Below are 22215 nucleotides of genomic sequence, written 5' to 3'. Positions count from 1 at the left end.
TGTGAAAGAGCTTTTTTATTTGGGATTTTTGTAACCTCGTGATCGATATAGCGAAGGATCGAATGATAATGACCGAACACAACATATTTGTTTGAGTTCAAATTTGGCATTTGGTGTGACAGGGTTTTCCTGGTTGCAACAGAATGGAAGCCGATCTATTTTTTGTTTGTTTCACAAACCCTGTTTTTCACCAGCGATATAAAGCGATGCGCGCTTTCGAATCACAAAGTATGCTCTTTTTAAGCCAAAATTCCTTAGCGTGGACGAGACATGTGTGTGAGTGTTTTTTTGTTTGTTTTTTGTTTTTGTTTTGTTTTTGTTTTTCATTTTAATGATTTACCCCATTTAAGTAAATTTGAGTGTTGTTTAAAGACATAAGTCTCTTGTGATTTCCGTTGTTAGTACTCAGTAAGCTAGCATTTTTGCGTTGGAAGAAATGGTTTTGAAATTCTTTACCCTTCAACTTGTTTCTCGCTTAAATTTGATCATTTTTTGTACCTTAATTAACTTTGCTAAGCACTTGAAGGAGCACTGTCATGGAAATTAGGTGGTAAGTATGAGTTATTTTGTCCAAGCACAAAATTGCATTTAAATTAAAGGGAACCAGAAAATAGCAGTTTACAACAAGGAGCTAATAACAAACCATAACAGAACAAGGATTGTTGAGGATGGGGAAGATTAAAACGGATTGCAAACGACGAACTTGAAAAATTTGGGCTGAACTTTTCAAGACACGCCAACTGTGAAGTAGCTCCTTTAATTTCGATGTTTCGCGCCAAGGAGATCATAGTAAGGAGGTTTTTATTTGGAGCATTACGATTATGTGCTGCTGTTGTTAATTTTTTTATTGTTGTTTTGCTTTTTGCAGCCGAAAAATGATATGAATGGACCTTAATTAGGACTCAATAGGTGAAAGCGCGGGTTCCATTGTCCGCCATCAGGTGAGAAAAAAATCACAAGTTTAGAAGTATTGTTGTCATCGCTAACAAGATCACTAATCAAAAAAAAAAAAAGCACTTTCCTGCTTTGTTATTTTGACCCTAAAGCTTGTTTAAAAGGCTTCATGAGTCAGTTCGTTTATTAAGCTGATATTAGAACACGAAACGCTACGAAAAATAGCACGAACCGAATCAAGTAGTCTTTCCAGTTCGGATGACGAGGCTACCGTTGCTTTCAAATTGTGGAGCGAGATACCAACCGCGCTCCCGGTTGTGTTTTTGTGTTAGCGGAGCGAGTCGAGAGCGATGGGTTGGAAGGGGAGGCGTGCCCACCCCTCGGCTCACTTCGCGCACCGAATTCTTCTTCTTTTCTCGCTCGTTGGTTCGCTCCGCTCGCCGAATTGATTTCTCCCATTGTCGGGAGCCGCTTCGCAGGCTAAGAAACTTCTAAACAGCATGGGGTCTCCATATACCGTGAGGAAAAGGGAAACTAATTCGACAGCTTGGCAATGTGAGGTTTTAACGGAAGCCTTCCGCTACCCGGCTGTAGTAACACAATAGAATGATGGCAGTTTCATAATTATCACATGTACAAGGACCCAAAACCACTGTTTATCTTTTGCGCTCAGCGCTTATAATAGCTTGAGTTTCGTGTTACGTTCGAGAATTGAGTTGAAAATTACAGTCAGTATCGTTATATCTAAAGCTCCTAGACAATACATATATACACTCAATAAGTTTATATTACATAGTCGCGATATAACAACCAATTTACTCCATCGTAATTGTTATAATAAGATAGACTTTTTACCTCAAATTTTAAAAGAGTTTGCAAAAAAATCATACTAAACACCGCTTTTAGTTCATGGAATATTTGACATGCAGTAATATTGACGCGTTTTTCGTCAGTTCATAACGGACATAGCTGGACATGAAAAATCCCCTCACTGAAATTTTTGAAACTTTTCGAGGTAACTCTTTGTTACTAATTTACTCCAAAGTTCTAATTTCTTTGATTGTCTTCCAGCTGAAAATAAGCAATGTTTCGAGAGGCGCGAATTTGCCCCACCCCCTATCTCTGCGCCCCCCACCCTACCTCCTTAAAATGCTGACAATTTTGTAAATTGAACTCCAAGCCGCAAGTTTTTTTTTTCTTTTTTATTTATTTCTTTTTTTTTTTAGCGCTGGTGATGAGTAACGTTACATTATCCGTTAAATAGCTCAACTTAGTGAGCTTTTTCGTACTAGCTTAAAGTCGAAATTGAAGGGAATTGAAAGTTTGTTACTGTTTAAAACTTGTTGTTTGTTCACTGTTATTGAGTAGCGGTTGTACCGGAGCCAAATAATCATAACCAAATATTTCAAAATCACTGCAGTACAACTCTCCTAACCGAGTTATGTACCGAATGGGAACCTGGGAATAGTACTCCAACACTTCATCTGAGCCGGTTGATTTGTGGATTGGCGGGAAAGTTACCCGGTCGTCAGTTCCCACCATTTTTAACAGCAGAGGTGCGTCGTCTTCCAAAGTCTCTAAATGACCAATGAAATCGTAGTTAATAACACATGGATGACAGAGCTGTTCGTATTGTCGCCAATGTTCATTCCGCGGCACATCATTGGAAAAATACTGAATAAATTCAGCGAAGGTGATGTTGATGTCATTATAGTCTCCATTGGGTTTATAATCTTGTGGGCGGTATGCTTTGACGATTCGGTTCCGAGCGTCCTCGCTGCATTTCCTATCCCTTCTCATAAACTTATCTTTGTAAGCAGAAAGCAAGCGATGCAGGGGTTCCCGAACGAAGAGAAATTTGAAATAAGTTTCAATTCGTTGTAATCTTTCCTCCTCTGTATATTGATACAACCATCGCCACAAATTCCTGCGATGGATCCTTTTTATTTTCCTGTCGAGTCCTCGAAGATCCCCTAAAACTCGTTTCCACGTTGTTGAGCTCACTTTCGGAATTGTACAGTAGATGATCTTGTTTTCATCGTCCACAATGATCAAGTTTAAGTCCATGCCAACTGGTTTTGTCTTGTATGAGTGTGTTAGACAGTAGTCTCTCAATACCTCTTTCCTGGTAATTTGTCTTTCTGAGGCATCTAAGAATTAAAATATTACCCATGAGGTAGATAATTTTTTTAGTACCTAAAGTATCAACTTGGTTTTTTGTTTTAGTAAAACCTGCAACGCCGTCTGGGGTGATTGGAATCGAATGCTAACGATAAGTTTGTTTCTGTAAGCGACTCGTGTTAGTCTAAATAGCTTTACAACTAGCCTAAATTGGGCTTCTTTTAAGCTTGAATTGGGTGACTCGACGTTCTTAAGTGCACGTTTTCATTAACGCCATTCTATTTTTTCATTATTTGTTTTTTTGAAGCGGTCGTTATAATTTCAACCCTGCCTTTAAACTTTGCTTAGGGAATATTCTGTAGTAACGCGGAAGAAAGATAACTACCAAGGCTAGAAGTTTGGATCTGCCTGCACCTTTTGTTGTACACGTACGGTACTATTGGCGTTAACAAGAGCGTTTCTTGCAGATCTCGGCCAATGGTAACGAGGCCCAAAACAAAACGACGTCAGTTTTTTCATGCGTCTGTCCTGTTATTGATCATGAATTTCGTCATACCATTGTGAAAGTAGACTGTTTTGACAATGTTATGACGAAATACATTGTCAATAACAGGAGAGACGCTGGAAAAACTGACGTCAATTTGTTTTTTACGATAACAAATTGTCGAATTGTCCGCTCTCGCTTATTGTCGCATCGCATAAATTTTAAATTTATGTGTCTGTCCGCTTATTGACAATGAACATTAGCCAATGAACGCGCGAGAATTTCTGCAGTTATCGTAAAAAATGTTATTGACTGTCTTTAAACTGATGCTAATAGGAATTTGCTATGTACTCTTGAAGGCCTGAAGATGTAAAGTTTTCCTACCTGCATACTTTACATCCAGTCTATGCAATGTGAATGTTGAACTGCAGTATGAAAGGAGAATTATAGCTAAAACGGACAATCCAACAGAGAGAACGATCATGGACTTAAGAGATTTTACTTCCATCATGAATCACAGCAGTTAACCAGCACCGTGTTCTTGGTTCCTAGCAGTGTTTGTATTGCACACAGGGTAGATTTCTCCTGAACACAATCTTAATAAAAAAAAATACAGAGTTATATTGAGCGATGAATCCATAAATGTACCACCGTAAACCCCTAAATACCTACCATGGTTTTTCACCCCCTCCCCCTCTTCCTCGGTGGGTGGGGGGGGGGGTGTACTCAAAGAAACTGATTGGGTAGAGGTGTGCGGCCCATTTGCCAAAACCCCTACCCCATTTATGACCAAAGTCTGCGATTTTCCCTACCCTATTTGTGACCTGACCAAAAACTTAATACTCTATTTATGACCTGACCCTTTGATCAGTACCCTGTTTTATACCTGCCTTATAATTAGTTATGTAGTTCAGACCGATGTTAAAGGCATCGTGAAGGGCTTTGTTGACAGTGTTATCGACAACAATGAAAAAGTAGCTGCGTCTGAAAAAAAAAAAAAACATACCCAGTTCAAGCCTATCAGTAGAGTGCAACAACCATACAATATTTATGACCAAAATGGCCAAACTGGATACCCTATTTATGATTAAAACGGCTGAAAAACCATATTTTCTTAGGACCGCACAATATCTATATAGCCTATGTAAGAGAGTACCCCACCCCCGGGGGAGTTATCACTGTCACGCCATCATAAATAAGAATGGTATCGATATACTGGGTTAAGTCATGAATCTAAGATATGATAGATAATCGATATTTAAATAACTTCGCCGAGATTTAGTTCTGTGTGGTTTTTCATTCGCTCTTTATTCAGATCGAGAGAAGTGTTTCACCCAAATTTATAGCGCTCTTTATGGAGACGCCATGTTGGTATCCGCATGTGCACCAAGATGGCGGCCAAAAGCGTCACAGTAAATCTGTCATTGAGTTTTGCTATTGTAACGTAAAGTTATTACTCTAGAGCTCCGACAATTTGAAATTAATACTTCTTCTAGTACAGTGCAAGAACTGTTTAGTTAGCAAAACTTAAGCGATAACTTATCTTTTGACCTACGCGAGAGCCTTGTCGGGTCGCCATTTTAATGTCACCCAACGCATAAACTTGGAAATTCAAACGTTCTCTATTACAAAGTGAAGAGCCCTGTCGGACTTTAACACTTAAAAATTACACGATTTTAGAGGATCTTACATCTGAGGAAACTAACACTTCAGAAGGATTGGTAATTTCTAATTTAAAAAAAAAAAAAAAAATTGATGACATCACACGAACACCGACAATTAAAAGCGGTAATCACTTGATTTCTAGTGCAGTTTGGTAAAAAAAATATAATTTATTTATTATTCGTTGAGAGATAATTGTTAAATGCGCATTTTACTATTGGCTAATTGTTTAATAAATTTTACTTTCTTGTAAGGTGTCCAGCTTTCAGTAATATCTATATCTATCACTCGCTGTCTGGGTGTATTACCAATCCGTTAGTTCAACTTATAATTTTACGTGCTACAAGCTAAATATTCATTTATGTTCAGCGTCTCTGCTGTTTGAAATTAAAGACTGATTCACTGAATAATTACAATAATAAATACAAATGGCACACCTTTCCATTTAGGTTTAAAACGGTATGAGATAAATTTGTGGTCTGAAAAAAGAAGAAAAAAAAAAGGCAGTTTCTGCTACCATGACTACAGAAGTCGCTGTGGTTTGGCAGAGAACTCGTTCTCCAATTCAAATCTCCAATAAGATTCTCTTTGATGGAGATCTAGATCTAAGTAAAAGAGATCCTAATATGAAACTTTTGATTCTTTGTCGATGTTTGGCTTTCTTATTGATACTTTAAAATTAGCATCACTGAATTTCGCGACATGAATAGAAGCAAGATTGAGAACTTAGGAATTATTCACATCCAGTTTTGTGACATTAGCTTACCGAATGTAGGGCTATTGTTATAATACCTAGTTGTTAGGGTTGTAAGGGTTTGTTACAAATTTGACTTACTGCACGGGTTAGAATTTTCTCTTTCAATATTTTCCTTGGAAGTCAGCAAAAGCTTCGTTACAGGGTATCGTTCTGTTGATAACTGGATGTCATGCGTGCCTGTCTGTCTTTGAAGACGTTGTAATTATTCAACAGGTAAATATTGAACACAGGTAACAACTGCTTTAAGTTGCAAGCTCTTATTTGCCTTTCTAAATGCCCCCTGTGGTCAGAAAATTTGAAAACATTTTCCGGTCCCTATTTGGGCTCTGTAAGTAAGGTTCTGTAATTATGTTCTGCAACATTTGCGAGAGGAAATTTAGCTAAATGTCTTATAGGCAAGGAATTCCAAAGACCTATTGTTCACAGAAGAATACGGGAACTGCGAACGAAACGGTTTGATGAATTTTCGTATCCATGACGACGGTGATGATTTTCAGAAGAACGTTAAACAGGAGCATACGAATACGAAGGCCTGTAGCGATCACGAGACGCTGACACTGAGATATATCTTGATATGTATATTGTTTTTGGATATTTAAGCAATAGACCACAAGTGTTTTTTGGTTTTGGGGCTGAATAAACCACGCGGGATGTTTGAGAAGCTCTTTCAAAAACTCGTGCTTCGTGTTTCATCGGGGTTTCCAAACACTCGAAAACAATAAAAGCACTCGGCCTACGGCCTCGTGCTTTCATCAGTTTTCTCGTGTTTGGAAACTCCGATGAAACACTCGCACTCGTTTTTGATATATTACGAGAAGAACTCTTAAATCGCGAGCCGTAGGCGAGGGATTTACGAATTCGTCGAGTGTTCTTCCAACATCCGAAGTGGTTTATCAGCTTATAAACCATAAAAACTTGTGGTCTATTGTTTTTATATAATAATTCAGAAGACACGCGAAATTTCCATGAGTTTACTGGCACAATAAACACATAGCCGATTGACCAGTCAGAGCGCGCGCATTCATTTAATTATTATATAAATAACGGTAATGGGACCTAGTGGTGTCCAATTCGGCCTGTATAATAATACGAGTGAGAAACCGAAAACTGCCGAGTGATTGACAAATTGGACGATATGAAGACTTTTTAACGATTAATCAAAACTGTCAGAAAATCTGATGGCCATAACCATTGATTAAAGGCCAGGTCTCAATAAAAACTAAACGTTTTAGCAATAGAGTCTGGTTTTAACAGAGGCAGAGCACGAGGAATCTGCTCAAGGCCATCTGTTTAAGAAAGAGCGCTCTTACTGTCCAATTACACTGTCCGATTAGAAACATTAACCAAAAAAAGAAAAAACATTTACTTTTTCCAACTTTAAAGGAGTCATTTGCTGATTTGTTTTCCCTCACTAGCTTTAAAAGCTTAAGGAGGTCAGACGTATTCTGCCGGTCTTAGCTTCTCACGGAAGTGGTTTGCTATCCTTTCTCGCCGAATTTGTAATCGAAGTTCTGATATAAACCTTTTCTTTTCTTTTCTTTTCTCAACATGCAGTATATACATTGGATCATCCATTGACTTTTTCAAATTGGGTGGCTCCTAAAGGAGCCGTTTGTTGCTATCGTCTTCACTAAAAGACGCTACATCTTGCGGTCGCCGTTGAGAAGACAGTCTAATCGCAACTTCTCACGGAAGCGGTTTGCGATCTTCTCAAGACATTTAGGCCGTGGCAGTCTTGGGTAAGGTGCATGTGGTAATTCCTCATGAAGTACCTGCTTGGCGATCTCCGATGCCGTATTGGAGATATCAGCAGCAGCCTCGTCCCTGACACGAGACTCGACCCGGGCCACTATAAGGACTGCAACAGATGAACGGTGGTTGTGGGTTCTTCGGCTGAATGTGAAATCGCCATCATTCTATTGTGTTAGTACAGCCGGGCAGCGGAAACCCTCTGTTGATACCGTACACTGCCAAGCGGTCGAGTTAGCCTCTCGTTTTCTCACGGTATATGTGTACCCCATGCTGTCTAGAAGTTTCGGAGTCCCGCGGGTTGTGGCTCGCTCCACGATCTGAAAACAACTATAGTCTTGCCATCCCAACTGAAAAGTCTGATTGATCCGGTTGCAAAACTCTGCTTCGCAAATTGTACACTCAGTGTGCATCATGATAAGAGTCTTTCTATTTTTCCTAGCGTTTCGATTCTAGTATCAGCTCTATAAGCAAACTGACTCAGTGAAGACCATAAAACCTTTTATACACTCTGTAGGATCAAAATAACAAAGCAGGAAAAATGCTTTGTTTTGATTGGTGACCTTGTCAGCGATGACAACAATAACTCTAAACTTGTGACTTTTTCTCACCTGATGGCGTACAGCAGAAGCCGCACTTTCACTTATAATCAAGCTCCATTCAGATTTTTATTTGTCTGCTTAAAAGAAAAACAAGAATAGAGAACAACAACACACCAAAAATCAGAATGAAGCTACGGGAAGCCAATAATTTAGCGACATAAAGCGTTTGAGTAACGCTCCGGCCGGGGAATATATATTGAAGAAAACGTTTTCTACCTGAGTGGAGATAAGCAGAATGTGTGTGTGGCCAGCGGACCAAACTTTGTTGAACGAGAGTAGAGGAGTTTATGCAGGCTCATTATCAAAAAATCTATTTTTCCAATTTTTTCAATTTGTTTTAAATTTTTGTGCATAATTTTTCTGCTTACCTGATCGTAAAATTAAGCTCTGAAGTTTTGTAAACTAGTGCTATAAGTATGCATTGTTCTGCTGCTATAGTAATGTGTTATTATTATCATTACAAAGAATATATTTATTAATTGTAACACATACACAATTGTTCTAAAGTTTCCAAGCTTTATCAGTAGTAATTCATGAAAAGGAATGCTAGGAATTTGTGGAGTTTTTACTCGGCCAGAAAGTCCAAGAAACGCTGGCATTGTTTGTTGCTTAAAACAAAAGATATGACAGGTCTACACGGACTCCCCTCGTGAATTGCGATAGCGATGCATTTTAGCCTTCAATTAAATTTTTGCTCTAACGAGCGTATCTTTTAGAGATTTGCCTGTCTTGTATGATATAATCGGAGTTTTAGTATAGACGCTTTTCAGCAACGGCTGGTTTTGTATTACAACCCAGTTATTCATTAAAATTTCTTTTAGGCCACGTACTTCTGGGTGATATGTCGTGACAAATGGCAAAACTTTCGTTTGAGTCTTTTTCCTATGTTGGAGAGCCAGCCTTCTGTCCTCGAAGTGGACTCCTGTTAGGGACCTCTCAATGAAGTTATTAGGATATCCTCGCGCTTTGAGGCGCAGTTTAAAGTTTGAGAGGCACTCTTCAAAAGTGGTTTGTGAAGAGTTTGTTCTTAGGAGTCTTGTCGCTTCGCCTTTGATAAAACCTCGTTTTACACCCGGAGGGTGGCAGGAGGTGAAATGCGTGTATTGGAATTCGAAGGTTTCTGTCGGCTTGTAGTGGGTCTTGATGTCAAGGATAGAGTCAGTTTGAAATCTATCCCCTTTGTATATTATTGCGTCAAGAAAAGTAATTTCGCTCTCTGAAATTTCAGCTGTGAATTTGATCGAAGGCTGGAACTGGTTGGCTTGTTCAATCAACAAGTTGATGTCTTGCTTGTTTTGATTCCATAGGGAGAAAACTTCATCGATGTAACGTTTTCATTCTATTGGCTTGATTCTGCTTTGGCGGATGAGTTTTGTTTCAATTTCTGCCATGAAGATGTTTGCAAAAGCAACTGCCATTTTAGTACCCATGGCAGTGCCGTGCGTTTGCAGATCATTGTCGCCATTGAATTGGAATGAATTTTCCTTCAAGATTAAACCAAGCATTTCCCTAAGGTAGTTGGTCGGGATTGGAGGGTTGTTATTGTGAAATATGTCGTATGCCCGACATACTGTTGTTATTCCCTCCTCTTGTGGTATATTTGTGTACGAGCTCGTGACATCCATAGACACTAGAATAGTGTCTTGGTGTATTTTGGTTCTTTCCACAAAGTTAATTAAGTCTGTAGTATCCTTAATATAGGATTTTTGCCTTTGAGCAATTGGCTGGAGCAGTCTATCCACGAATGATGGTATTCTCTCTCTGGAGCCTTCGCACCCGGATATGATCGGTCTTCCGACCGGTTTAGGTTTGTGGATTTTTGTTAAGGTATAAAAGATAGGTATTCTAGGCGAACTGGGAGTTTGTGAAAGCCATTTAGCCGTGATGTCATCGATGTGGCTTCCTTGGTGAAGTTGAGAGATAATTTGATTCACTCTTTGTTGCGTGTATTCCACCATAGGTTGTCTAAAAGGATTATAGTGCTCTCTGTTGTCGAGTTGCACTTGGGCCTCCTTTATTTTGTCAGTTTTATTCATGATGACTGTTGTTGTGCCTTTATCTGCCTTTTTCAGGTTCAATGCAGAGTTGTGTTTCAGTTCTGCAATAGCTCTAAATTCATTTCGTGATAGATTGTATTCAGGCTTCATTGTTTTAATTTCGCTAATTGTACTTTGACACTTTCCAGGTAGCTTTCAAGGGCAACTGATGGTTGAACCGGTGGTATCCAGTTTGATTTAACATGGAACGGATGCGGTTCTTTCTTTTGACCAGCCATGCTTTTGTGGCCAGGTTTATTACAAATGCCCAGCCTTGACCACGCTTTCCACACTTTTCCGGGCCATGCTTTCGTAGCAAGCCCGGCCAGGCCAGCCTTTGCCGGGCTTTCCGGGCTTTTGGCCGTACTCTTGATGCAAGGGAGACGCGTGTGTTGTCTGTAACAGCGAAATAATCTCCTTCGTCTTGGCGAATTTTAGCAATCCACTGGTCTTTTAGCTCTAGTTTCTTGGGAAAACGGTGAAATCGGAGTTCTTATTCTTCTTTGATGTAGCATTACAATAGGGGAAACAACAGTTACGTGGCATTTTCAATTTTTATAAATCTCCTGACACAAAAGTGGCGAAGACTCTTAATGTAAAAAAACTATACCCCCAGTTTCCAGTCCTCTCTAGGCCGGCGCCATTTTGGAGAATAGACTATTTTACAGTTGTCTGCTCAGTGACCTGGCCTTTGGATGACAGCGAGGTTGGAGTTGACCTTGTTTTGTTACAGACCTTACTGCTTTTGTTGTGTAAAACAAGTTGTTCTGATGCTAATTAGGTGCATTTACATGACAAAAGCAGTGAGGTCTGTATCAAAACAAGGTCAACTCCAGCCTCGCTTCCATCCAAAGGCCAGGTCACTGAACAGACAACTGTAAAATGGTCTATTCTAGATTACTCACAATTTAGTAAGTCTACTTTTACATGTAGTTTTTTTGGAGCAAAATAAGTGTATCCGTTCAATGCAGTGCACTGGATGTACCAAAGAGACCTCATTTCATTCATACCACAAACACAAATAATGAAATGGAAAAAAGATTGTTGCTAGTGGACAATTTGCAAAACACTGCTGCTTGACAGTTGTACGCCCTAAAGGCCTGGCTAAACTAGGAAACATTGTTGCGGAAACATTGTTGCGGAAACATTGTTGCGGAAACATTGTTGCGGAGGCAAATGTTTCCCAGTTTAGCCGCGCGGGAAACATGTGCTGCGGGAAAAAAAAATTTGCTGCTAGGAAACAAAAAATGTTTTTGCCTGAAGTCAAAAACCTTTTTGTTTCCCGGACACAAATTTTGCGTCCGAAACATATGTTTCCCAGTTTAGCCACGATGAAAACAATGTTGATTAGTTTCCAGTGCCGCTCGCTCATTGAAAATTGTTTCCTAGCAACGGCGAGCGTACGGACAACAATTAAAATGGCTGACTGCGAAGAAATTCAAGCAGGTCACGCTCAAAGAAAAGGAAAGGGACGGGAGAGGAATTGGAAAGATGAAGAAATTGAAATGCTGATTACGCTGTATGAAGAAAGGCCTTGTCTCTGGGACGTGGGTCACAAGGACTACATGAACAATCGATTTACTCATGTCAGACAAATATGATATCAGCCGGGAGGATTACAAGAGCAAGTGGAAAATTATCAGGTCATAATTTATGAGGGAACAAGCCCTGGAAAGAAAAAAGAAGTCCGGTCAACCGACAAGCGATGTCTACCACTCTTGGAAGTGGTACAAGATGCTGAAGTTTCTTATTATTGTCACGGATGTCGTGACATCGTGTCACGCTTTAAGATCGCAATGCATTATGGAACTGTAAGTTTCACGAGCACGCCTTCACAAGATGGCGGCAATGTTGATGTTTTCTCGTGATTAAAGTTGTTTGCAATCCATCGAGTCTGAGCCAATTCTTAAGTCGAACCGCGGAAACAGGAACTTTCTGAGCCTACTCCAACTTGCAATAGTATTGGATATTCAACAATTATTGTCCAGAATGCCACAAAGGGCTTTGATACAATGAAAATAAAGGTAACAACGGAAGATGATGAAAATGACTCCCCAGCCACCATGACTCCAACGAAGAAGACCAAAGAAGACCTTGACAGAAAGAGAATGTCACTCCTCGATAGAGCTGTGGGAATATTGAAAGAAGTGAATGAAGCGCCAACACCAGCCGCGGAACTCTCTGAAGAAGACGCGTTTGGGATGGTTGTGGTCAGAACACTAGCTCGTTTGAGTCCGCGAGAAAGGATGCTAACGAAGAAAAAAAATAAACGATATCCTGTTTGAGGCAGAATTTCATGGCTCAGAGCAAATTACAACTGGTCACATAGAGTTGAGCTCATACAACTCAACATATGGAGCTCCAGTTGCTAGAGCGACTGAACAATACTTCCCTAGTCAGTTTTCCACCTTCTAAACATTGATGGCATTACATTGTTCTACATGACTCCATTATTGTTTTGTGGAGATTTAAATATGCCGAATTGCTGATACTGATACATTTGGATAAAAAAAAATACTCATTTTTTTTTTATGCAAGAAAACATTTGTCATTATAACAGCTTCAATTTTATTTATTCATGGAAACAATTTTCAATTTTTCATGATCTTCTTCCATGATAATGTAAATTTTAATCCAGATATAAACAAAATTTACTAAATCAAGCAGATGAAATTCAGATGCATGAAAAACCACTCATGCAGGTTATGGTTAATTGTAAAAGCAGTAAATAAAGTGAATGAATTTATGCTTTAGTTTTGACACCTATGTAGCTCTGTTTGCACTGAGCCCTTTTTACGACGGTAAAATTGGCTTCCACAGTGAAAATTTTCTTTTGCAAAGATCGCGTAGAGTTGTTGTTTACCTGGTTAAGATAGATACATTTACCAAAGTTGATACATGTACAGTGCACCGCGGTATTTTTTTCTGCTTGAGTAAATCTGCAAATTTCCCAAGGTAAAATGTGACCCATTAATTGCAACTTATACAATCAGTCATTACACTCCTTAGGAGTTACCATAAACCCTACCAATTTATAAATTTATTATATACTTACATATGACATAATTTTTGCAACTATTATGCAACTGCATATTTCTTAACCAACTTGTGTAGACAACAGGTTTAGAAATGCCCAAGATAAAACAACATGATCAGTGCAGAAACACCATAATTTGCCAAATGTTTGATGTCACGGATAATAATTTAAGATACTTTAGGGACATATGAATATCTTCCCCCAAACTATATTGACCCCATACCTTTTTGCGCCATTATAGAAACAAGCAGGCGCATGTTATTAATTTCAGACTTTTTTCATAAGCAAACTTCAAAACTTGCATGCTGTTTATTGCAGTTGAAATAACAGTATTTACATTACTGTGAAATTCAGAACACCACAAATACCCAAAATATTTATGGAATATGCTGCAAGGAAAAAGCCAATTAAAAGTACGAAAATAAGGAACAAACAGCGACAGAAACTAGTTTATGGTTGTGAGGTTTCCTTGTATGTCCTGAAGTTTACTGTCAATAGTCAGTACACAATTGACCTGTCAGAATCAAATAAAAAAGTAGTTTCCTGAGTTTTACAGTAATATTTTCTAGTTCAAGGTATTAACATATCATTCAATCTTGTTAAATTTGATCACATTAACCAAAATATTTTTTAAATGCTCCAATTCAAATTTCTGTACAAATTTCATTCTGTACAGTGAGACACACATATTTTGTCAGTCGTTACTTGAAGAAAAACTTGTCAAGGATTTTCATGTGTAAATACAAATTTCTTAAAACAGATTTCAAAATAATTTGCTTCCCGAATTTCGAATAAAATGTTACATGCACTTGTCCTATTGCCAGCCAACTGCACCTTCATAGTTAAAATATTCTTTGAACTCATCCCTCACTCTTTTTGTGTGGTTGGATGGATTGTTGCCATATGTCATCGTCCCCCACAATTACGTATGGGCAGCCTCCTGTTCTATTTGGTAATGGTTCGGGCAGTGGGAGATCAATTTCCCCATTTTCCAGCCCATTGCAGAGACCAGTTCGATTCCAAACTCCTCCGTCTGAGACTCGCCCGTTGACCCCCACATTACACCACATTATTTCATAGCTTGGTCCAGCAAGAACCACTAATACGATGGAGTGACTCCCTTTGTAGTTATAAAACAGTGAGCCCTGTCCACACGCCTGCATGACAACATGCTTCTCGTCCAGAGCTCCCACGCAATGTGGAAAATTCCACCTTTCGCTAAATATGTTTTCTATAGCTTTCCATTCCTCTACTGTGGACGGGAACAGCAGACACAATGCTCCCAACTCAGATAATATTGCCTGGCACATTTCCAGTACAATGTATGAAATGGCAGTTCTGCTCACTCGAAACTGGAACTCAAGGGAACGAAAGGTCTCGCCCGTTGCTAGGAACCTCAAAGTTAGGGCTAGTCTTTCTGAGGGTGATATTGGAGATCGCATTCTTGTGTTCCTTTTGACGATCCTTAGGCTTATCACCTCAACAAGGCGACGAAAGGAGTTGACGTCCATTCGCATATAATGTTTAAACGATGGGAGGTCTTCAGCCGCCAAGTCTGTTACGATACCTGCATAGGACCCTCTCTCCGCTCTTCTTCTCAGCCAATCTCTATCTGGGCCTTTCTTTCGGATTCCTTCACCTTCGTCGTCCAAACAAGCTATTGTCATACACAAAGCAGCTATTTTTTGCCTTTTTGCCGCCGACGCCATCTCAATAGCTCGAACGCCATGTTTACCTTCACATGAATTGTGCAGAGCCCTGGGGACGAGAAAATGGGAACATCCTTCCCCAGACTTCCTCGGAAGTCAGTTTATTCATAGACTCATGCGTGGCTCATTTGTTTTCCGAAACAATGTTTCCTCGTTTAGCCACTGGGGCAGCAAAACATTTTGTTTGTTTCCCGCTAATTTAGCCACCCGAGAAACACAACAAGAAACAATGTTTCCGCAACAATGTTTCCTAGTTTAGCCAGGCCTTAAGTGTTCGCTGCTTGCAAGGGGGATTTCACCTTTGCTCGTGCTCGCAAAATAAAATAAGGTGCTCGCAAAAGCTCGCAAGGACCATTTGATACCCTTTACACGCGGAAACGTGACATTATGTGAGCGAAATTGTCAATGTTCTGTGCTTTCGAGTATTTTACACGTCATTTTCACCTCTCCCCGCCTCCCGAAAAATAAATAAATAAATAAATAAATAAATAAATAAAAGCTGGCAATTTTATTGAAGGTGGATTGATCTCATGCTACTTGTTGCATCATAAATTATTACCATGGCAACTAATTATCGCCAAACGTTACCGAATAACGTTGAAGAGATAGGCAGATAATTGCACGTGCTGATACGAATCCCCGTGAGAAACCTAGAGGGACGAGTTTCACCCCTTTTTCGTCTTAAGGCCACCCTAAGACATTTTCTTAATTAAACGAAACACCACTAGAAAACCAAAATTCCTTAATCGAACTCGCATATAATATGGCTGCTTCTTTTAAAGAATGAATGTCACTTTCCATCGGCCTTTCCAATTTTTAACTGTTGGTTTCCCATCTTGCACTCTGTACAAAGTTCGCTGACCAAAATGTTAAACACAAAGGACTTTAGAGTGATAGTATCTTATTTTTCTGAGAAATCTGTTTTTACTGGTTATTAAGAACACGAAAGGTTCTATTTGTTAATTGGCTGGCGGCTCATTGTGTTGACAAACATCCCAGGAAACACGTGACTTGTCAAAAACCTGAAGAAGGCTAAACGTCGTAATGTAGATGAATTGCATTCTCACAAAAGAAACGTTTATAAATATCAAAACACACTCTCAGATCCTTGACAAGGTAATAAATGTCATAGTATTACATACAGGATAAAATATTGTCTATTAGGAAATTTTCTTAGTACGTTATCTTAACAAGCGCAAATTTAAAAGTAGTTCTAACTTTTAAGCAATAGTGCGTCTCTTCAGTTATATATCTTGTCTCTCAGACTGTAGGGAGTTGTAAACATTATTTGATACCTTTGACAACCATTGCCAAATATGGCTAACGCAAGAGTAGACGAAAAGACATTTCCCAGAAAAACGAAATCATAAAATTACGTTACTTCACCTAAGCTTGTAAAATTACTTAGCTCGTCACACACCACCATTCACTACTCGCCACTGAATGTTATCTCGCAACACTCCATACACCGTCGCATCCAATTTAGCAAAAATTAGTGTTGCCAATGCAAAAGAATCGTTTCATACACCAAGAATTGTGAAAGAAAACGTCATTATTCGTGGCCATATGGCATTGATTCCTTCTAAATTTGAATCTCATTATTGAGAAATTTTCCTGGAATCCTCGCGTCACGGGAACCGTTGGTCTAAAATAAGAAAGGTCTTTGATCAGCCTATTAAGCATCAATGACCAATGATATTGCTAGTTGCAGTGTATCACAGGAGGAAAGGCTACTAAGCTACCAAGCTTACATGAGTCGCACCTTTTCACTAAGCTCACACGAGTTGCACCTTTTCACTTGACGAGCGGTGAGCACTTTTATCCTTCTCCAAAAAGATTCGAAATGAGCGACGAAAATAACGATACTTTCCTCTTTACTTCCGAGTCCGTTGGTGAAGGACATCCTGGTAAGTTGCAATTGCAAGATTTTACTGAAACATTCATCGGAACCCCCATTAAATTTTTCAAATCGTCTCGCGCATTTGACGTGGCCGATCCTCTGAAGCGGAAGTTCATCTCGTCAACCTAAAACGAAAGTATGCTTTGTCTCCGTAGATAAGATTTGCGACCAGGTCTCGGACGCTATTTTAGATGCTCATCTTCGACAGGATCCTGATGCTAAAGTAGCGTGCGGTAAGTTAAAGGAACAGGGTTGCCCAAGGAAAGGCGTCAATTGTTTTCATAAGTAAACTTGCCCAGAACTCTTTGTGCTTTACTTCGGAAAAGATGCAACACCTTTAAAAACCAATCTTTGAAAATGTGCCAGTTTAAATGAGTCAAGTTACAGTGGTAAATGAGTCAAGTTACAGTGGAGACAATTCATTATCGCAAACCATTTTAACCTTTGAGTGCTACCGAAGCATTATATATATTCCGAGAATCGAAAAGCGTCGCCTCACGTTTGAAAAACAATTCTGGGAATTTGGTGGTATTGGGCAATCCTGCATTCTATTATTTATTCAACAATTCACATGACTCTCCCTTGGAACTAATCCGACGTTCTTAAAGTTTTTCCTTTCTCGAATTTCGTCTTCGGTGCAAGACTCCTTAAAAACCAGTTAGACATATGTATAAGCTACGTTGTCGCGCCTAATGCGTAAAGATAAGAATGCCATATTCACCAATGCATGTGTAAGTGCGACAGAATTTAAAAGATTAAGATGACGAATAAGTTCAAAGTTGGAGAAAAAGGCTCTTCAAATCTTACTTGCCGCACGAGTGTACCCCTCTTATTTATTAATTAGCTTCAAACCCGTCGTCTTAAAAACCTGCTTTACCAAATGATGGCAGGATTATTTCCGGTCAAACCAGTATAACGGGCTTCAGTTTTCTTTGATCAGTTACGCCCTTGAAGCTACGATAGAAACTGAGATTCTTTGTGCATCGCAAAGATGCCTTCATAACACATCATACCAGGGATTTGTTGTTTACGCGTCTGTGCTGGAATTTAGACAGATGTTTCATTTAAAGTATTAGTTTTAAAACCTTTAATTTCAGTTTACGTCTGATTTACTGATCTTAGCCTAATTTCCTTTGCACAGAAACAGTGACCAAGACGGGTATGATTCTTGCTTGTGGCGAAATCACATCAAAGGCCGTTGTGGACTATCAAATTGTGATCCGTGACACAGTCAAGAAGATTGGCTATGATCATTCTGACAAAGGCGAGAGTATATTTTAACAACTGAATTTACCTCTAAACAAAGTTAATCATTAGAACTCTCGTCAGTGTTGATGACACAATCTATAGCGGCGAACTCCTGTATAGGTCATTATTATTAACACTTTTAGTCATCAGCATTCAAATCGACGTACAGAAAGGGCCGGTGGATACTGCAATAAAACGCAGTATGTTCAAAAACTGAAAAAGCTGGCTGAACTTGGCAATGTACGTGTTTCTAAATATCAGGCATAAAACAAACTATGACGAAGCAGAGTTGCTGGCTGCAAAAGCACTGAAAAAAGCACCGATGAACCACAAATTCTTTCTAGATAGAATTCATAAGATTTCAACGATAGCTAACTACTCTAGGCTCTTCAATAATTCTAAAGTCATATGTTTCGCTTGATTAGCAAATGACGAGCTTACGCAATTGAGGCTTGAACTGTAGAACAAAGATTTATCTATGGCCATTAATTGATTTTAATCTAAAATTTCTTTCTTTCTCTTGTTAAAGAGATTCTCTTCTTTAAATGGCTAACGATCACTGCCTTTCTTTTAGGGTTCGACTACAAAACCTGCAATGTCTTGGTTGCCCTCCAACAGCAAAGCCCTGACATTGCCTCGGGGGTCCATTCAGGGAGAAAGGAGGAGGATATTGGTGCTGGTGATCAGGGTCTTATGTTTGGCTATGCTACTGACGAAACTGAGGAACTCATGCCTCTGACAGCGGTCTTGGCCCACAAACTAAACAAGAAACTTGCTGATAAGAGGCGAGATGGATCTATGCCCTGGTTGCGACCTGACTCCAAAACACAAGTTACCGTCGAGTACCGTGGCAAATTGGGTTACGGTACCATCGTCCCCCTTAGAGTTAATACCATCGTTATCTCTGTTCAGCATGCTCCTGGCATCAAACTGGACGAAATGCAGAAGCAACTGAAAGAGAAAATCATCAAGGTACCTCCCTGCTGCTAAATCTCTGTTACTGTACTCTACAAAAAAGTGTACCATAGAAGCTCTTTTGAACAAAATTTTCTTGTGTGTGTACTTCTTTAATAACAATCGAGGTATATTCAAAACGAACTAAACTGAGGTCGGCAGCAATCGGATCAATTGAGTTGACTTGAAATGTGTAGCAAATGAAAGGCAAAGTTAACGCAATGACTAAACATGTTCACATATTGTTTCTTATTGTCACCATATAAACTTAACCTGACGAGATGGAGGCAGTTCAGCAAATAAATCTAATCAACCAGTAACAAAGTTACCTTACCATTCTCAGAGCAAATTTTGCGTCTTTTACTCACTTCATTCTTGCAGGAAGTTGTCCCTGCTAAATATCTTGACGATAAAACAATCTACCATCTTCAACCTTCTGGTACATTTGAGATTGGAGGCCCTCAGGGCGACGCGGGTGTTACAGGAAGGAAGATCATTGTTGACACATACGGCGGGTGGGGTGCACACGGAGGAGGCGCCTTCTCTGGAAAGGACTTCTCTAAGGTCTGTTTTCTTGTAATTATATACCTTGAAATTGCTCTGTCTCTCACTTCAAGATGAAAGCGGTACTTTGAAAATGTTTAAGCTTACAACAATGTGAAGCCACATGTTCTTAGTAGATCAATGCAGCGCTAATACATATAAGACTCACAATGAGAATCTTAAACCATATGCCTCATCGAGTTCGTTCTCTTACCTATATTTACACTATTTCTTTAGGTGGACCGATCTGGTGCTTACGCAGCAAGGTGGATTGCCAAGTCTCTTGTGGCAGCCAAACTGTGCCGTCGTGTTCTTGTCCAAGTCTCCTATGCCATCGGTATTGCTGAACCTCTCTCGATAACTGTGTTCTCCTATGGAACTAGCGAAAAGTCTGACAAGGAGCTTTTGCGAATCATTAAGAACAACTTCGACCTTCGCCCTGGCGTGATTGTAAAGTATGACATATGTGGAAATTCTATTTTGTCGTAAAATCTATTTAGCCTCATTAGCTTTTTAAATAGGATTTTACATTTGCGACGCTTAATGTGGCGCAGTTGTACTTTTTTTAATTGAATGTGCCTGGCTTTTCACAGGCTTATCAAAGAAACGAATGCAAGTTCAACACTTATTTTCTCTGGTATTTTTGGTAGTCTTTACATTTTCGATCTATTGCCAGCCGTCTACACGCTGTTATTATACATGTATTCCTTGCCTAAAAATCTTGTGGATTTATTTCAATTTGCATAAATTCATAGCTTTTTATTTTGGCCAATGATCTATGGCATACTGTCGTTATAGGGATTACGTTAATAATACTAAGAAATATAACACCTCCATCGAGGCAGACTTAAATGTTATTTTACTACATTCTTTAGGGGATTTTATTTCTTTTGAACATGTCTTTGTTTGTTGTTGTCCTACAGGGAGCTTGACTTAAAGAAGCCCATCTATCAAGAAGCATGCGTGTATGGTCACTTCAAGCCTGGTTTCACCTGGGAAGTTTCCAAGCACTTGGTTTACTAATCTGACTCTGGAAACGCTTCAGGAAAATTGCAACTTTGAAGTAGACAAAAATGATTCAATTTACAACTGCTAGTAAACAAAGCCTAGTGAGTGTGGAATACCACAATGTAAGGATTCCCAGGATTAATACAATTTTTATCTGGCTTCCATGTTAAATGTAGTAGAAGTAGACAAAAATGATTCAATTTACAACTGCTAGTAAACAAAGCTTCGTGAGTGGGAAATGAGTAAACAAAGCTTAGTGAGTGTGGAATACCACAATGTAAGGATTCTCAGGATTAATACAATTTTTATCTGACTTCCATGTTAAATGTAGTAGAAGTAGACAAAACTGATTCAGTTTACAACTGGTAGTAAACAAAGCTTCGTGAGTGGGGAATGAGTAAACAAAGCTTAGTGAGTGTGGAATATCACAATGTAAGGATTCCCAGGATTAATACAATTTTATCTGACTTTCATGTTAAATGTAGTAGAAGTAGACCAAAATGATTCAATTTTCAACTGATAGTAAACAAAGCTTAGTGAGTGGGGAATACCACAACGTAAGGATTCCCAGGATTAATACAATTTTTATCTGATTTCCATCTTAAATATTTAATGATGAATCTATGCAGTAACAAGCACTTTTGTCGTTGTGGAAGTTTTAACATATTAAATAAATGAAACATTTTTTTAGCCAGCATTAAACACAAATATGTCATTGTTAACGGATGTGTGATTTGAAACTTAACGGGCAAGAGACTTTCTGTATTAAACAGTTTCAAGGCTCTATAGAGAGGCACTGAATAGGGATGGTTAAGGGATGAGTTTTAATAAAATTTCATTGGGTCAAAATTTGTGAATTACCACCAACCACAACAAGTAGCTCTCAAAGACAAAACACACACAAGAAAAAGTATATGATTGTCAAAGGCAGGGCTCGTTTTCTATTGTTTACTGTCAAAAAAAGATGACGAAATACTAGGTAATACCCCACCCATCAATCAGATTAAGAGGGTCGAAAAGAAGAACATCTAAACCTAAGCCGTTTGACATAGCATATGACACGACAGATCTTTTTTAGATGCCCCGAGCCCTCCTTCCTCTCCCCCCCGACCCCCCCCCCCCCACCCCGAAAAGGAAATCGAATAAACGAAATAAAGTTATAGTGATGATCCTCGAAAAATGGAACACCCAAAACACTAGCAGAAAGTGTCGTGGAGACCTACTGAACACAGCCTTATCAAAGGAAACACACAGAGAGGCACACAATGCTCATCGCCAATTTCAAAATGGGTGCCTAGTACAAAGACAACCATTCTTCGATGGATAAATATCCTGCACGCCAAAACTATTTTGGGAATATCATTTTACATGCTGTTTCGCAATTAGGAGGTTCTGGCACAAACCACTAAGCTATTTTCCATCACACATTTCCCACTTATTCTGCCAATAAGGGGAAAAAGCAAATAGTTGTTACATATTGAAAAACTCTCCCAATGAAACTTTTTTTTCTG

The 22215-nt window shown here is 39.1% G+C and overlaps 3 protein-coding genes and 1 pseudogene across 3 annotated transcripts; 1 reads left to right on the top strand and 3 right to left on the bottom strand.

Annotated features, from left to right (window-relative positions):
* Nucleotides 1-2187: 2187 nt before the first annotated feature.
* Nucleotides 2188-5005, bottom strand: LOC145502999 (carbohydrate sulfotransferase 12-like). Its single transcript, XM_081482422.1, has 2 exons — nucleotides 3884-5005; nucleotides 2188-3044 (listed from the first exon to the last, which is right to left on the bottom strand). Exons 1-2 carry the CDS (start codon nucleotides 4008-4010, stop codon nucleotides 2221-2223), a joined length of 951 nt encoding a protein of 316 aa, XP_081338548.1. The 5' UTR covers nucleotides 4011-5005; the 3' UTR covers nucleotides 2188-2220.
* Nucleotides 5006-6755: 1750 nt separating this feature from the next.
* Nucleotides 6756-8125, bottom strand: LOC145460378 (uncharacterized; annotated as a pseudogene).
* Nucleotides 8126-8127: 2 nt separating this feature from the next.
* On the bottom strand, nucleotides 8128-10625 carry LOC145460377 (uncharacterized). Its single transcript, XM_081445158.1, has one exon. It carries the CDS (start codon nucleotides 10414-10416, stop codon nucleotides 9604-9606), a length of 813 nt encoding a protein of 270 aa, XP_081301284.1. The 5' UTR covers nucleotides 10417-10625; the 3' UTR covers nucleotides 8128-9603.
* Nucleotides 10626-16847: 6222 nt separating this feature from the next.
* On the top strand, nucleotides 16848-21805 carry LOC145502973 (S-adenosylmethionine synthase-like). The gene is made up of 7 exons (XM_081482392.1): nucleotides 16848-16958; nucleotides 17107-17184; nucleotides 18093-18215; nucleotides 18774-19171; nucleotides 19535-19717; nucleotides 19934-20151; nucleotides 20620-21805. The coding sequence occupies exons 1-7, from the start codon at nucleotides 16895-16897 to the stop codon at nucleotides 20717-20719; spliced, it is 1164 nt and encodes a 387-aa protein (XP_081338518.1). The 5' UTR covers nucleotides 16848-16894; the 3' UTR covers nucleotides 20720-21805.
* The last annotated feature ends 410 nt before the right edge of the window (nucleotides 21806-22215 follow it).

The sequence above is a fragment of the Orbicella franksi genome, chromosome 11 (genome assembly GCF_964199315.1).
Source record: "Orbicella franksi chromosome 11, jaOrbFran1.1, whole genome shotgun sequence".
Classification (NCBI taxonomy): Eukaryota; Metazoa; Cnidaria; class Anthozoa; order Scleractinia; family Merulinidae; genus Orbicella; species Orbicella franksi.
The sequence above is the reverse complement of the archived record's forward strand: the minus strand, read 5'-3'. Positions and strand labels throughout refer to the sequence as shown.

Excerpts from the sequence above, each read along its gene's own strand:
- LOC145460377 (XM_081445158.1), bottom strand. The coding sequence starts at position 10,416 with ATGAAGCCTGAATACAATCTATCACGAAATGAATTTAGAGCTATTGCA.
- LOC145502999 (XM_081482422.1), bottom strand. The coding sequence starts at position 4,010 with ATGATGGAAGTAAAATCTCTTAAGTCCATGATCGTTCTCTCTGTTGGA. Across the intron at positions 3,045-3,883 it reads ACTGGATGTAAAGTATGCAG|ATGCCTCAGAAAGACAAATT; the intron begins GTAGGAAAACTT and ends TTTAATTCTTAG.
- LOC145502973 (XM_081482392.1), top strand. The coding sequence starts at position 16,895 with ATGAGCGACGAAAATAACGATACTTTCCTCTTTACTTCCGAGTCCGTT. Across the intron at positions 16,959-17,106 it reads CGTTGGTGAAGGACATCCTG|ATAAGATTTGCGACCAGGTC; the intron begins GTAAGTTGCAAT and ends TTGTCTCCGTAG. Across the intron at positions 20,152-20,619 it reads CGCCCTGGCGTGATTGTAAA|GGAGCTTGACTTAAAGAAGC; the intron begins GTATGACATATG and ends GTTGTCCTACAG.